The sequence below is a fragment of the Erythrolamprus reginae genome, chromosome 1 (assembly GCF_031021105.1).
Source record: "Erythrolamprus reginae isolate rEryReg1 chromosome 1, rEryReg1.hap1, whole genome shotgun sequence".
NCBI lineage: Eukaryota > Metazoa > Chordata > Lepidosauria > Squamata > Dipsadidae > Erythrolamprus > Erythrolamprus reginae.
Genome location: NC_091950.1, coordinates 406,026,583 through 406,041,116, shown reverse-complemented (window position 1 = coordinate 406,041,116; position 14,534 = coordinate 406,026,583). Strand labels below are relative to the sequence as shown.

Below are 14,534 nucleotides of genomic sequence, written 5' to 3'. Positions count from 1 at the left end.
CGAGACTTACCACTTACTTGGGCCCTTAGAGTATCCGTCTGGGAGACAAGCGATGATACCTCTTTGTCCTTTTTACTCAATTTGTCCTGGAGATCTGTAGAAGTAAAGGAGGCGCTGGAAACGATGCTTTGAACACCCAAGCAAATAGATGTTCAACATATTTAGGAAAGACACCACAATAAGGAACTCTGCTTGGGAATTATTATTTTTTTAATTAGCCTGCGGGCATGGCTTCTTCACTAAATTATATGTTTAGAAGAAAAGCAATGATAACTGTAGCAGAGATATAAAAATATTTTGAGATACAGCCCTGTTGGGAACTAAATGCTAAAGCCCACTGCAACAATATCGCCAAAAAGGCTTCTAGAGTTGTTAATCTGATCCTACGTAGCTTCTGCTCCGGCAATCTCACACTACTCACAAGAGCCTACAAAACTTTTGCCAGACCCATCCTTGAATACAGCTCATCTGTCTGGAACCCATACCACATCTCGGATATTAACACCCTTGAAAACATCCAAAGATATTTCACCAGAAGAGCCCTTCACTCCTCCACTCGAAACAGAATACCCTACGAAAATAGACTTACAATCCCGGGTCTAGAAAGCTTAGAACTACGGCGCCTAAAACACGATTTAAGTACTGCCCACAAGATCATATGCTGCAACGTCCTACCGGTCAATGACTACTTCAGCTTCAACCACAACAACACAAGAGCATGCAACAGATTCAAACTTAATATTAACCGCTCCAAACTTGACTGTAAAAAATATGACTTTAACAATCGAGTTGTCGAAGCGTGGAACTCATTACCGGACTCAATAGTGTCAACCCCTAACCCCCAACATTTCTCCCTTAGACTCTCTACGATCGACCTCTCCAGGTTTCTAAGAGGTCAGTAAGGGGCGTACATAAGTGCACCAGTGTGCCTTTCGTCCCCTGTCCAATTGTCTTTCCTTTATCTCACATATATATTTTCTTCCTTTCATATATCTCCTCTATTTTTACATATTATCTTTATATATATTACTTCATGTCTATTCTCTTCCATATGTATTGTGTATTGGACAAATGAATAAATAAAAAAATAAAGTAAAATAAAGTTACTGCTTCATTGAAGGCAAATCATGTAAGAGGCAGATGCTAAAGAAACAAAGTTCAGAGTTATTTTTTTAGATTAACCATGTGTTAACTCCCAGCATGGCTGTTGAAATCCACAAATCTTAAAGTTGCCATGGTTGGGGAGCCCTGCTACATGACAGAATATCCAAGATATCTAGGAAGCTGCCTCTCCCCAGTGCCAGTAGAAGAGGCCTGCCATGGATCCCGTCTGCTAAGGAATTTTGGCAGGTGGGGTCAAGGAAAGAGCCCTTTTCATTCTGGCGCCATCTCTGTGGAATACTCTACCATCAAGTGAGAACTGCTCCTACTCCTTTGGCCTTCCAGACAGGTATTAAAATTTGGCTTTGTCAGTCGCTTTGGGGCCCCCAAGAGGGAACTCAACCTCTGGAGGTAGTTGACGTCGTAATAAGACTTCATCCCTATAAGCTGTCCATCTCTTAGCCCTATTTTTAAAAATATAATTTTTAGTCTGTACAGTTTTAATATACACTGCTCAAAAAAAATAAAGGGAACGCTCTAAGAACACATCCTAGATCTGAATGAATGAAATATTGTGCTGAAAAAATAAAATAAAATAAAAATAGCTGTAGCAATAGTGTCAACTGGTAGGTTGGCAAATGTGTAAATTGTTGAGTGTTTAAGATCTGACATACAATTGCAATTATGAAAGACGATATATATATATGTCTGTATAGGTCGTGGTTTTTTTGTTTTGTTTTGTGGCATTTATGTCTTTTTTCTTAATGTAAATAATTAATAAAGATGATTATTTTTTTAAAGAAATATTCTCATTGAATACTTTGTTCTGTACAAAGTTGAATGTGCTGATAACAAAATGAAATTGATTGTCAATCAGTGTTGCTTCCTAAGTGGGCAGTTTTATTTCACAGAAGTTTGATTTACTTGGAGTTATATTCTGTTGTTTAAGTGTTCCCTTTATTTTTTTGAGCAGTACAGTGTTCCCTCAATTTTTGCGGGGGATGCGTTCCGAGACTGCCCGCGAAAGTTGAATTTCCGCGAAGTAGAGATGCGGAAGTAAATGCACTATTTTTGGCTATGAAAAGTATCACAAGCCATTCCTTAACACTTTAAACCCCTAAATTGCAATTTCCCATTCCCTTAGCAACCATTTAGATTATTACTCACCATGTTTCTTTATTAAAGTTTATTAAAATAAATATTTATTAAAGGTGGATGAAAGTTTGGTGATGACATATGACATCATCGGGCGGGAAAAACCGTGGTATAGAGGAAAAAACCGCAAAGTATTTTTTAATTAATATTTTTGAAAAACCGTGGTATAGACTTTTCGCGAAGTTCGAACCCGCGAAAATCGAGGGAACACTGTATATTTTAATTGTATTTCTATTAGTCTTATAATCTCTAAGTCGCCTGGAGTTGCCTTATGGGGCAGATGCGTGGCACAGCATTTAGATGAAAATAGTGAGTGATGACCCAAGCAGGAACAGAAACTTCAAACATCAAATGAAGTGATGCAGTATTTATATTCATTATGTTCAAGTCCAAGATCCCAAAATGAGATGCACTCTTACCTTCCATTGCTTGCTTCATCTTGATCTTTTCTTCTGAAATGTCATTTGTTTCAATCATCTAAAGAAACATAAAAAAACACCCACATACAAACTATATTGAGTAATATGAATTGAAGGAAGAATGTGCAAAGGTGCATACCCATCAGACCTTCTGGATAACACCTGAAATCAATTCTATTGGTGTTTTGCATATTTGGGTCTATGTATGCCTTCAAATCAGCTTTGACTCCTGGCACTTGCCTGGGTAAGTTCCTGAAGCCTTCTTGGCAAGGTTTTTCAGAAATGGCTTGCCATTGCCTCATCTCTAGGGCTGAGAAAGAGTGACTGGCCCAAGATCACTCAGCTAGCTTTGTGCTTAAGCAGGACTAGAACTCCCGATCTCCCAGTTTCTACTAAGGTGCCTTAACCATTACACAAACTGGCTCTCTTCCATGTTTGTACCTTCCACTGATTTATGACTGACCTGGCCAGTTTTATTCATACCCTCAAGTAACGATCAAATGTTTTTGCTTTTATCGTATCGTAGTAAATCTCACGAACTATTGAAACAAGCTTTGTAACTTCTGAATGAATAAATGATGCATCTTAATAAAATATACATAAGCTTTTTCTCTTGCACGCAATGAAATTTTGTGGCTTGCAGCAATCAAATCAGAAGTTTTGTAGCTAGTAGTTTATCACCTGTGGACTCAAACTGATCTATGAATCCTCAAATCAGTTTCCTGACTTAACAAACCATTGTTTCCAGCTTTAACAGAAGCTGTGTAACAGTGATTGTGAACCTTTTTTTGCTCAGGTGCCAAAAGCCATACCCGTAATATAATGCCCTCCCCCCATACACACATCCGTGCACAACCTCCCCATGCTCCCCCCTCCCCCTGTGGTAGGGGTGGGCTAATGCCCAGATGGGGAGGAACGCAGTGGGGTAGTGAAAATGAGCACCCAATTTGCACTGAAAGATCTTGAAAGAAAATGCAGGGCGTCCTGCATGAGCCATGCCCACAGTGTGGTAGTAAAAATTTTGGTAGCCCTTCACTGCCCTGCATGTATGCATGCAGGCCTTATTGAAGTCTCCGGTCTTCCAGTAGGCCCCTTGGGCCATTTTTTGTCTTCCCCAGGTTTTCCTGAAGCCTGGGGAGAATGAAAAACAGCACAAGGGGCCTACCGGAAGTTCATTTCCTAATTTCCGGTAGGCCCATTGGGCCTGTTTTTCACCATCCACAGGCTCCGGAGGCTTTTCTGAAGCCTAGGGATGGCGAAAAATGGCTCAACTGTCTTCTCTATGTTACCACTGGCCTATTCTTCTCCTTATATCTTTCAATTTTCTCTTATTTTAATCCTTGAAATAAAATCTGGTATCTCCCTTTTTTGAAATGGTTTTTGTCTTCCTTCCCTATTATGGGCTGTCAAACTCGCGGCCCTTGGCCCAGTTGCGTCATGCAGTGGCCATGTCCACACCATTTAGCAAAGGGGGCAAAAGCAATGATATATCAAGGGATGACACAAATCTGACACCCCTACATTACAATGAAACCTCAGTGCCCCCTGAACTTATTTTCTTACAAACAGTTCATTGCCCAAACTAGGTAACATCAACAGTGCTATTGGTATTACCTGGTTTGGTAATAAAACAACCAAGCTCAGAAAGCACCAGGGATCCCTGATTTCAACCGAGCTATAAATCCTTTAATGATTAATTGGGGGCAGGAGATCTCCATGATTCTAAAAAAATCCTTTGAATCTAAGAATTTGTCAACAGAATGCAATTTATGCTATTTGAGTAACAATGTCATGAAAATGACATAAACATGATGTAATATACAAGTTACATAAATTACAATTTATTATTATGCAAATGATAAACACAATTAAATTTGTCCACTGCATTCAAATTCTGGAGAACCAAGATTGTACAGTAACCAAAATTTAAAGTGATCACCTTTCCAGTCTGTTTTTCTTCCTCCTCCTATATATTTCCTCAATGAAATAGTAAGTTCTCAAGTTCTCAAGAACTTACTTACTGTACTTACCTGCTGACTGACTGACTGACTTACTTATTTATTGGACTTGAATGTTGCCCCTCTCCGAGGACTCGGGGCGGCTCAAACATATCAAAAAACAATATACAATGGAACATCTGAAATCCAATTAATATAAATAACTAATCTAAAAAATAACTAATCTAAAAACCATTCTAAAAACCTTGAAACATTAAAAATTATTCATTTAGATTCAAACAACAAACATACAACATACTCATTGGCTAGAGAGGCTTATCCTACTGTACCTCAATTCATAAGGAAAAATAAATGTTCATTCATTAATTTATGAATTAAATATAGTAAAAAAGTAGAATCCTGAATGAGGCTCTCCAAGGTCATTAATTAATCCATGTTTCTTGATGGTTGGACTTCCTTTTGAAGGAATTCAAGCTGCCTCCCATAGTGGCCAGTTTGGGGGGGGGGGGGGAGAAGCATCTAGCTAACAGCTTAAGCTGCTTAAGTATTGTTTACTTGTACATTAATAAGTAAAATAAAGAACAAAAGAATAAAGATAGGGATCCATGGAAAATTTCTATTAAAAAGCCAATAGCTACTCATGGACACTGGCCTTTCAACTCAAACACTCACATTGGTGGGTTGGGAAGGGTGGAGGGGCTCCGTGGAGTGCAATTTATTCTCTAACACAAGAACTTTCTCCTGCAACCGCTGAATCTCATGTTTACTCTGAACCTCATTTTTCTGCAAGGTTTCATAGTCCAGCATCTTTTTCTCAGCCAAAGAGATCTGCTCTTTCAAGAAAGCTATGGCTTGTGCCTGGTCTTTGTAATCACTGTGTAACTTCTCCAGCTCATGAACTCTGAAGTCAGCATCTCGACACTTATCCTTCAGGTCCTGAAGTTCCATAAGCTGCTGGTTCGTTTTGGTTTCCAACTGGCTCTTCCAATTGTTGTTGCTTTCTTCCATTTCCTCCTTGACTTCCTGTACCTTCAGCTTAAAGCTTTCCTTCTCTTTAATGTGAACTGCCATCTCAATGTCATGCTTAGCTTTTAGGTTCTCCAACTCTAACTGGTGCTCCAATTTGATGCCTTCTACTACGGCTTTCAGCTCCACTATTTCCTTATGCTGGCTGTCAGAGCCTGTGTTCAAAGTAGCCTTGAGATCCTCCAACGACTTCTGATGGTCTGATGCTAACGTATCCAGCTTTGACTTCCAATTGTCCATTAAGCCCATGTTCTCATTGGTGGCCTGCTGAACTTTTTGCTTGAGGTCCACAATTTCTTGGGAGTACTTTTCATTGAGAGCTTTCAACTTTTCAACCTCCTGCTGGTGCTTCTTCAAAGTCCTCTCATACTTCTCTTTCAGTTGGATATTCTCTTTCTGGTGCTCCTTGTTGGCTGAAAACAGCTGGTCACGTAAGCGAAGGGCTTCCGTCTGCAGGCCCAGGCTGTGATCTGGAGATTCTGGCTGATGGGAATTCTTTAAATATTGCCGCAACTCTTCAATCTCACTTTGCCTTATGGTCAACTCTTCCTCAAGCTGAAGGATTCTTGACTTCTCTGCCACGGTAGTTAACTGAAAGAGATTATGAAAAGGATAGAAGCATGCATTAGAATCAGTGCTTGCGTTTTCATATGCAGTTGTGGATAACCTGCGCCCATCCAGTTGTTATTAGAATGCAACTGACCATCATCCATCCCAAAACATTGGCTAGGACTGATGGGAGTTCAACAATATCTGGATGGCCATAGTTTCCCAGTACCTGAAAATCCTAAGAACTTCTTCACTCATTGTGGAAACTTTCTTTTTTTAAGTATATTACTGTATAATAATAATATAATAATAATAATAATAATAATAATAATAATAATAATAATAATAATAATAATAATAATAATAATAATTTATTAGATTTGTATGCCACCCCTCTCCGATACAACCTCCAGAATTCTGAATCTGTAACTACCAGAATATGAATGCAATGAAATGTTTACATAACATGCTCAACATCGTTTTTTGGGTTCTCAAAATACATTGAGCATGCATGAATTGGCATTCTTTGGTCTCGAAAGACCCTGGTATCATTCTCTGGACTCCCCAGAGCACAAAGCCTTGGCAGGTTATAATAATAATACATAATAACAGAGTTGGAAGGGACCTTGGAGGTCTTCTATTCCAACTCTCTGCTTAGGCAGGAAACCCTATACTACCAGCTTAGTATGGAGGATAGAATGTTACCCAAGCAGCAGATCCCCCCTCTCCACATCTGAAATATTCCAAAGGAATGGCAAAGGCCAATACAATTGGTTCCAGCTATGTCGCATGAGTTATTAGAACGTGGCTGTACACAGTCACGAACTGCTTCCAGGACCCCGGCTCCAGATTTTGCCTCAAGTTTACTCCTGAGAATAAATTAGCAAATGGGATGTATTTACAATAGGCTACTTCTTAACCAATTTGCTTAAATAAATTATGCAACTATCTTTTGTGTTGATATCTTTAACATCACATAACCTGGACAGAAGAGTGGCTACAAATATCTTAAGTATCTTTTTGCTACCAAATGTGTGAAAAAGCTCTTAGAAAAGGAATTGCAACTTACAAATACCTATGCAGTAAAACAGATTTCATTATCTGAAGGCTTTAGATTTTTGGTTTTGGTTTTTGCACCAGGGTAAATTTTCCATTGAGCTTTACTTTCTTTTGGAATCTGTTCAATTCTGTCTTTTTGCCATTTTCTAGAAAGCAATAGGAAAAACTCTTTTGCCTAGAAACATCACCGCTTATCTTTAAAAAAAACAATTCAGAAATGGTCTGTATACCAGTCTCCTGTAATGTGGCGATCTCCATATGATGGGGATGAAAATTTCACAATTTACAATAGGAATAGCCACTGGAAAAGTGAGTGGAGATAAGGCAACAAAGTTATGAAATGGCAAGATGGCATGTACCAATTCAGATATCTGATGGAGATCACAGTTGAGATATTCGTGAAAATATGGATCTATATCCATGATCTATATCTCATGAGAAGAAAGCTGGCAACACAGGGATAAAAATTCTCCCCTTATCACCATTTTTCACACTTATGACTGTTGAGGCATCCCCAAAGTCACATGCTCAACACTTTAGGTGCTCGGCAACTGACTCATATTTATGATGGCTGCAGGATCCCGTGGTCACGCGATCAGCTTTTTGCTACCTTCTGATGAGCAAAGTCAGTGGGGAAGCCAGGTTCACTTAACACCTGTGTCACTAATTTAACAACTGCAGTGATTTCCTTAACAACTGTGGCAAGTGATGTCATAAAATGGGGCAAAACTCACTCAACAACGGTCTTGCTTAACAATACAAATTTTGGGCTCCATTGGGGACATAAGCCCTTCATGGCACCGTACCAGATTATCTCAGGGACCGCCTTCTGCTGCACGAATCCCAGCGACTAGTTAGGTCCCACAGAGTGGGTTTTCTCCGGGTCCCGTCAACCAAACAATGTCGCTTGGCGGGACCCAGGGGAAGAGCCTTCTCTGTGGCGGCCCCGGCCCTCTGGAACCAACTCCCCCCAGAGATTAGAATTGCCCCCACCCTCCTTGCCTTTCGTAAGCTGCTTAAAACCCACCTCTGCCACCAGGCATGGGGGAACTCAGATACACTTTCCCCCTAGGCCTTTAAAATTTTATGCATGGTATGTCTGTATGTATGATTGGTTTTTATATATGGGTTTTTAACTGTTTTTAGTATTGGATTATTGTTATACACTGTTTTATTACTGTTGTAAGACGCCCCGAGTCTGCAGAGAGGGGCGGCATACAAATCCAATAAATTAAATAAAATAAATAAAAATAAATAAGTCAAGGATTACTGTGTTTGAAACGAAATAAACAATTTTTTCCCCTAATGCTACGGCATAACCTATTTTGAAGTTTCTAAAAATGACTTCCTCGGGAAAAAGTATTTCCTATCTTCTTCTCAAGCAGCCTGTCTTTAGGAATGCTCTCGGTCTTATTTCTCAGCTCAGATTTAAGTTAGAATTGCTGATAATGTTGACTGGAGAGGTTGTCTTCTGTGGCATCTTTTCCCGCCATTCTGAAGCCTCCTGGGGTGCCCACCAGGGGTGGGATTCCAAATCTTTTCCTACTGGTTCTATGAGAGAGCGCTGGTGAGGTGAAGTGAGCTGTTGTTTAGCTCAGCTGAGGTGTGGCAATCTCTTCTGCTATGCGAATCAGCTGAGGTAAAAATCAAGGGAATCTAGGACAGGGAATGGCAAGGAGGGCGCGTGGGGCCAGCTAGAGGTGCTATATGCCGGTTCTCTAAACCAGTGTTTCCCAACCTTGACAACTTGAAGATATCTGGACTTCAACTCCCAGAATTCCCCAGCCAGCGAACCTCATCACCTTGAGGTTCGACTACTGTAATGCTCTCTACATGGGGCTACCTTTGAAAAATGTTCGGAAACTTCAGATCGTGCAGAATGCAGCTGCGAGAGCAATCATGGGCTTCCCAAGGTATGCCCATGTTACACCAACACTCCGCAGTCTGCATTGGTTGCCGATCAATTTCCGGTCACAATTCAAAGTGTTGGTTATGACCTATAAAGCCTTTCATGGCATCGGACTAGAATATCTCCGGGACCGCCTTCTGCCGCACGAATCCCAGCGACCGATTAGGTCCCACAGAGTTGGCTTTCTCTGGGTCCCATCGACTAAACAATGTCGTTTGGCGGGACCCAGGAGAAGAGCCTTCTCGGTGGTGGCCCCGACCTTCTGGAACCAGCTCCCCTCGGAGATCAGTAGTGCCCCCACCCTCCTTTTCGTAAAGTTCTTAAGACCCATCTCTGCCGTCAGGCATGGGGGAACTGAGACATCTGCCCCGGGCCTATACAGTTTATACATGGTATGTTTGTGTGTATGCTTGCTTTTAATAATGGAGTTTTTAGTGTTTTTTAAATTATTAGATTTGTTCTTACATTGTCTTTGTTATTGTTGTGAGCCGCCCTGAGTCTACGGAGAGGGGCGGCATACAAATCTAATAAATAATACAGTGGAACCCCGACATAAGAGCTGCTCGACTTAAGAGCTACTCGAGATAAGAGCTGGGAGAGGAGAGACATTTTTTTATTTTATTTTATTTATTACTTGGATTTGTATGCCGCCCCTCTCCGCGATACGAGCCGAGAAGAGCCGGGCTGGCTTACTTTCCTTCCTTCCCGCGCTGATGCAGAGCCACTCGAACAAAGCGTCGCGCCCCTCTGATGCTTTCGGCGGCTTCCGAAGCGACGCTGGGCTCTTTTGCCGCCAAAAGCGTCAGGGGGGCGTGACGCTTTGTTCGAGTGGCTCTGCATCAGCGCGGGAAGGAAGGAAAGTAAGCCAGCCCGGCTCTTCTCGGCTCGTATCCCGGCACTTGGTGAGTGGAGAGGCGGTCGCCTCCCCTGCCGCCCCACTCTGGGGGTCCTTGGCTTCTGCTGGGGGTGGGGGGATCCGAACGCTGTTTTGAATTTCACATTCCGAGTGGCCCAAACGCCAAAGGCGAACTTCCGCACCTCAGGAGTTAGCTCGCAAACGGCGCGGCTGTTTTAAAACATCGCTGCCGGCCTGGGGGGGGAGAGGGAAAGGGGGGAGAGGGGGGAGAGAAAGAGAGAGGGAGAGAGAGAAAGAGAGAGGGAAAGGGGGGGAGAGGGGGGAGAGAAAGAGAGAGGGATAGAAAGAGAGAGAGAGTGAGAGATGCTCAGTGAGCCTTTCTTTGAAGTTGCCTTTCTTTCTTTCTTTCTTTCTCTCTCTCTTTCTTTTTCTCTCTTGCTCTCTTGCTCTTTCATTCTTTTTTCTTTCTCTTTCTTTCTTTCTTTCTCTTTCTTTCTTTCTTTCTCTTTCTTTCTTTCTTTCTCTTGCTTTCTCTCCTTCCTTCCCTCCTTCCATTTCTTTCATTCTCCCTCTCTATTTTTATTTCTCTTTCATTTTCTTTCTTTCTCTCTTGCTTGCTTTCTTTCTTGCTCTTTTTCTTTCTCTCTTTTACCTTCCCTTCCTCTATTTCTTGCTTTCCTTTTCCTTCCTCCCTTCTTTCCTCCCTCTACAGGATTGGGTGGCAGTGAAGTTACTCTCCCCTTTCATAAGTTTCCTTGCTTCCTTCCTCTGTTCCTGTCCCTTCACCCTTTCTTTCTTTCTTCCTTTCTTTCTTCCTTCCTTTCTTTCCTTCCTTCCTTTCCTCCCTCCATTTCTTGCTTTCCTTTTCCTTCCTCCCTTCTTTCCTCCCTCTACAGGATTGGGTGGCAGTGAAGTTGAATAAATAACTACAGTTTAATGAATAAAAATAAAAGTTTGCCATGTTGATTGTTTTGGGTAAAAAGAGGAAGGGAAGGAAAGCTCTCAGCTTATCATCTTATTAATAAGTAAAGTTACATTTATTCTTGCAATGTCTTTTTGCATAATTTAGACTAACTTTGTGAGTTTTTTGAGGGCTGGAACCAATTAAAATTATTTACATTAATTCCTATGGGGAAAAGTCGTTCGAGATAAGAGCTGCTCGACTTAAGAGCGCAGGTCCGGAACGAATTAAACTCGTATCTCGAGGTACCACTGTAATAATAAGTTGCCACGGTTGGGAAACACTGCTCTAAATTACTCAAAATTTCCGCTACCAGTTCGTCCAAAATGGTCCGAACCAGCTGAATATCACCTCTGGTGATCTGAAAAGTTCCCTAGGAAAAGCTCCTGCTGATGTTGTACCTTGGGATTCAGAGGAGGTATGAGAAGACAGGGAGGGGAGTAATGTAGAACAAAAGATGGGATACTGACATATATACTTTGGCCACTTTGTAATTAAATAAAGGCAAGCATAATAACCCTTTATCCATAAGAATTTCAGGGGTACCTCTTCCACTTTAAAACAAATGTTTAAAAACAAATTCTTTTTTTCCCCTCAGATTGAATGAGACCTGGTAGAAAATAACGCATCCTCCTAAATTAGGATTCCATTGCCCTACTGCTACAATGCAAGATTTTGTCCATAATCTATTCCCTCTATCGACTGCAATCATCTTCACCACCTATAGATCAGTGTTTCTCAAACATGGCCGTATGGACTTCAACTCCCAGAACTCCTCAGCCAGCATGCCAGCTGGCTGGGGAATTCTGGGAATTGAAGTCCGTATGCCTTAAAAAGTAGCCAGCTTTCAGAAACACTGCAGATTAAATACCTCAAGACTTGTGAGTTTAAAGCAGGCATGCTGGGCAGCTTTTGAAAAACTTACTCCTTCAGTCCCAGCATTCTCCGTCTTGAAAACAAACCTTTTGTTCAGCATAGTGGACTGCTGAAAGTACAAAGTAAAGTAAGAAAATAAATAAATAAATAAATGCCAGATGATATATCAGATTATTTCATAAGGCTATTAAAAGGTGTTTCAACTCTCAAACCCTCATCTGCTAAATTGGGTCATATCAAATTTGGGTTTGCTCAATTGTTCTATAGTCACTGGCTCTTTGCTCACCGCATAGTTTACCCTGGTGTAAAAGGATGTATCAGTCATCTAGCCCAACAATCAACCGACCAGCCACCCTCCCAATTATGGGAATTGGTTAGAAGTTGTTAACAGAAATGTCCCAAAGGAATAATGCAAGGAATGGTGTTGGATGTATAAGCAAGCTGCTGACCATGGTTAATGTTTAATGATGGGTTTAGAAGCAGCTGGGAAATTGATGGGGCACAGCACATTCGGTTTATGAATCATGGTAAAAAGGAAATAGAGATAACTCTGGCAATATGGGCTGCTCCACTGAATTGACTCCAATATTAGCTCTAAACACTCAAGAGTTGAAAGTTAGAGGAGGACACAACAATTCCAGATCCAAAATTCTGCTTAATAGAGGAACATAATAGAATAACAAGAGTTGAAAGGGACTTTGGAGGTCTTCTAGTTCAACCCCCTGCTTAGACAGGAAACGCTACCCTACTTCAGACAAATGGTTATCCAATATTTCCTTTTAAACTTCCAGTGTTGGAGCACTTACAACTTCTGGAGGCAAGTTGTTCCACTGATTAATTGTTATGTTAGGAAATTTCTCCTTAGTTCAAAATTACTTCTCTTCTCGATTAGTTTCCACCCATTGCTTCTTATCCTACCCTCGGGAGCTTTGGAGAATAGATCAACTCCCTCTTCTTTGTGGCAACCCCTGAGATATTGGAACATGCTATCGTGTCACCCCTAGTCCTTCTTTTCATCAGACTAGACATATCCAATTCCAGCAACTGTTCTTTATATGTTTTAACCTCCCAATCATCTTTGCTGCTAAGGAAAATCAGAGCATGTCCCAAACAAGCACAAATTTGAAGTCAGAGAAAAGGGGCAACTGCCTGTCTGTCACACAATAATGCAGTGATGGTGAACCTTTTTTTCCTTGGGTGCCGAAAGTGTGTGCTAAATGCATGCATGAGTGCCCACACCCGTAAATCAATACCTGGGGAGGGCAAAAACAGCTTTCCCAGAGACCCTCTGGAGGCAGGAAGCAGCCTTTTTCCCAACTTCTGGCTCGTGTTTTGCCCTCCATCGGCTCCAAAGGCATCCATGGAGCTGGGGGAGGGTAAAAATGCCCTCCCTCATCCCCTTGGAGACTCCCTGGAAGCCAAAAATGCCCTCCCAGAGCCTCTGTACGAGCCAAAAATTAGCTGACTGGCGAACACATGCACTTTGGAGCTGAGTGAGGGCAGCAGCTCGCGTGCTAGCAGATATGGCTCCGCGTGCCACCTGTGGCACCCGTGCCATAGGTTCGCCATCACTGCAATAATAGATGTCCCTGTTGAACTGCTCTTATGTCTCCAAAAGCTTCTTCTACGGTTCATCTGAAATCTACTTTCCTGTATCAAAATCTCATTATAAATGTAATCCTGAGATGAGGATGGCTCTAAGCCTGTTGGTCTTTTGAAAAGTCTTGAAAACCTGGCAATATGCCCCAATAGGTCCCAAGTATGTGAAGGGTTCTGTTTCCTGACCTTTTTAAAAAAAGATCAATGAAGTGGAACATCTCTTGGCTGCTATTTATATTTAATTTTTATTTATTTTATTTCATATTTTATTTCTTCTTCTTTTTGCATTGTGTTTTATTATTTTTTAACATTTGCAGTCTAGAGTCTGGTTTGAATAAACAAGCACCAGAACTCAAAAAAAACCCGCACGCAAAAATACAAATGTAATCTTATTTCTTGGGGCAGCTGAAACTAAACTGTCAGTACTGTATTACATACCTCACCGATTGGGTTTGTCAATATATGAACTAACCAGCAATGTAAGATTGGAGAATTAGCATAATGTTGTTTTAAGAGCCAGTGCTGCAATTAGCTATAAAAGAGAGTCAGATGTGTTTCTCTCTGTTATTGTTGCTAATGCTTGCTGTTGCTCTTGCTAACACACTAATTCCCTGATATCACTCACTGCTAGTTTTGTCTGTGACTATACTATAGACTTGCTAGGTGCTAGGTGCTAAATGTTGGTCTATGTATTATGTATGTAAGTAATACTTATGATATTATATAGAACTGTGTGTTCTGCAGGAGAAAAATATTGTAGAATCATATATGTATTTAGAACTGTGTGTTCTGAAGGGGAATATTATTGGTTAGCTGCTGTGTGTATAGGACTGTGTATTCTGATATCTGGTTTGTGTATATGGTTGTTTGACTTGTATATATATGAAGTGGACTGTTTACTTACTACTATTGAATATATGTAAATAATATTTATACTCTACTTATTAATCTGGGTTATTGGCTGAATAACTACCACTGCCACATATACTCTGCTTTAAGGTTAGGATTCTAACATTGGTTATAAGCCCAGTGTGGGATGCTAACATAAACCTTTGGCTCTTCCCAT

General features: G+C 41.0%; 1 protein-coding gene across 6 annotated transcripts in view; it reads right to left on the bottom strand.

Moving 5' to 3' along the window:
* Positions 1–14,534, bottom strand: part of CLIP2 (CAP-Gly domain containing linker protein 2) — a 132,717-nt gene that overhangs the window by 14,333 nt on the left and 103,850 nt on the right. For 4 of the 6 annotated variants that reach the window (XM_070735223.1, XM_070735221.1, XM_070735222.1 and 1 more), the window contains exons 9-11: positions 5,306–6,250; positions 2,676–2,733; positions 11–94 (exon numbers count right to left, since the gene is read on the bottom strand). In XM_070735223.1, the coding sequence (XP_070591324.1) occupies positions 11–94; positions 2,676–2,733; positions 5,306–6,250 (1,087 nt within the window). Of the gene's footprint in view, positions 1–10; positions 95–2,675; positions 2,734–5,305; positions 6,251–11,918; positions 11,979–14,534 lie in introns of all 6 variants that reach the window. The other 2 variants (XM_070735219.1, XM_070735218.1) reach the window with 1 other exon arrangement.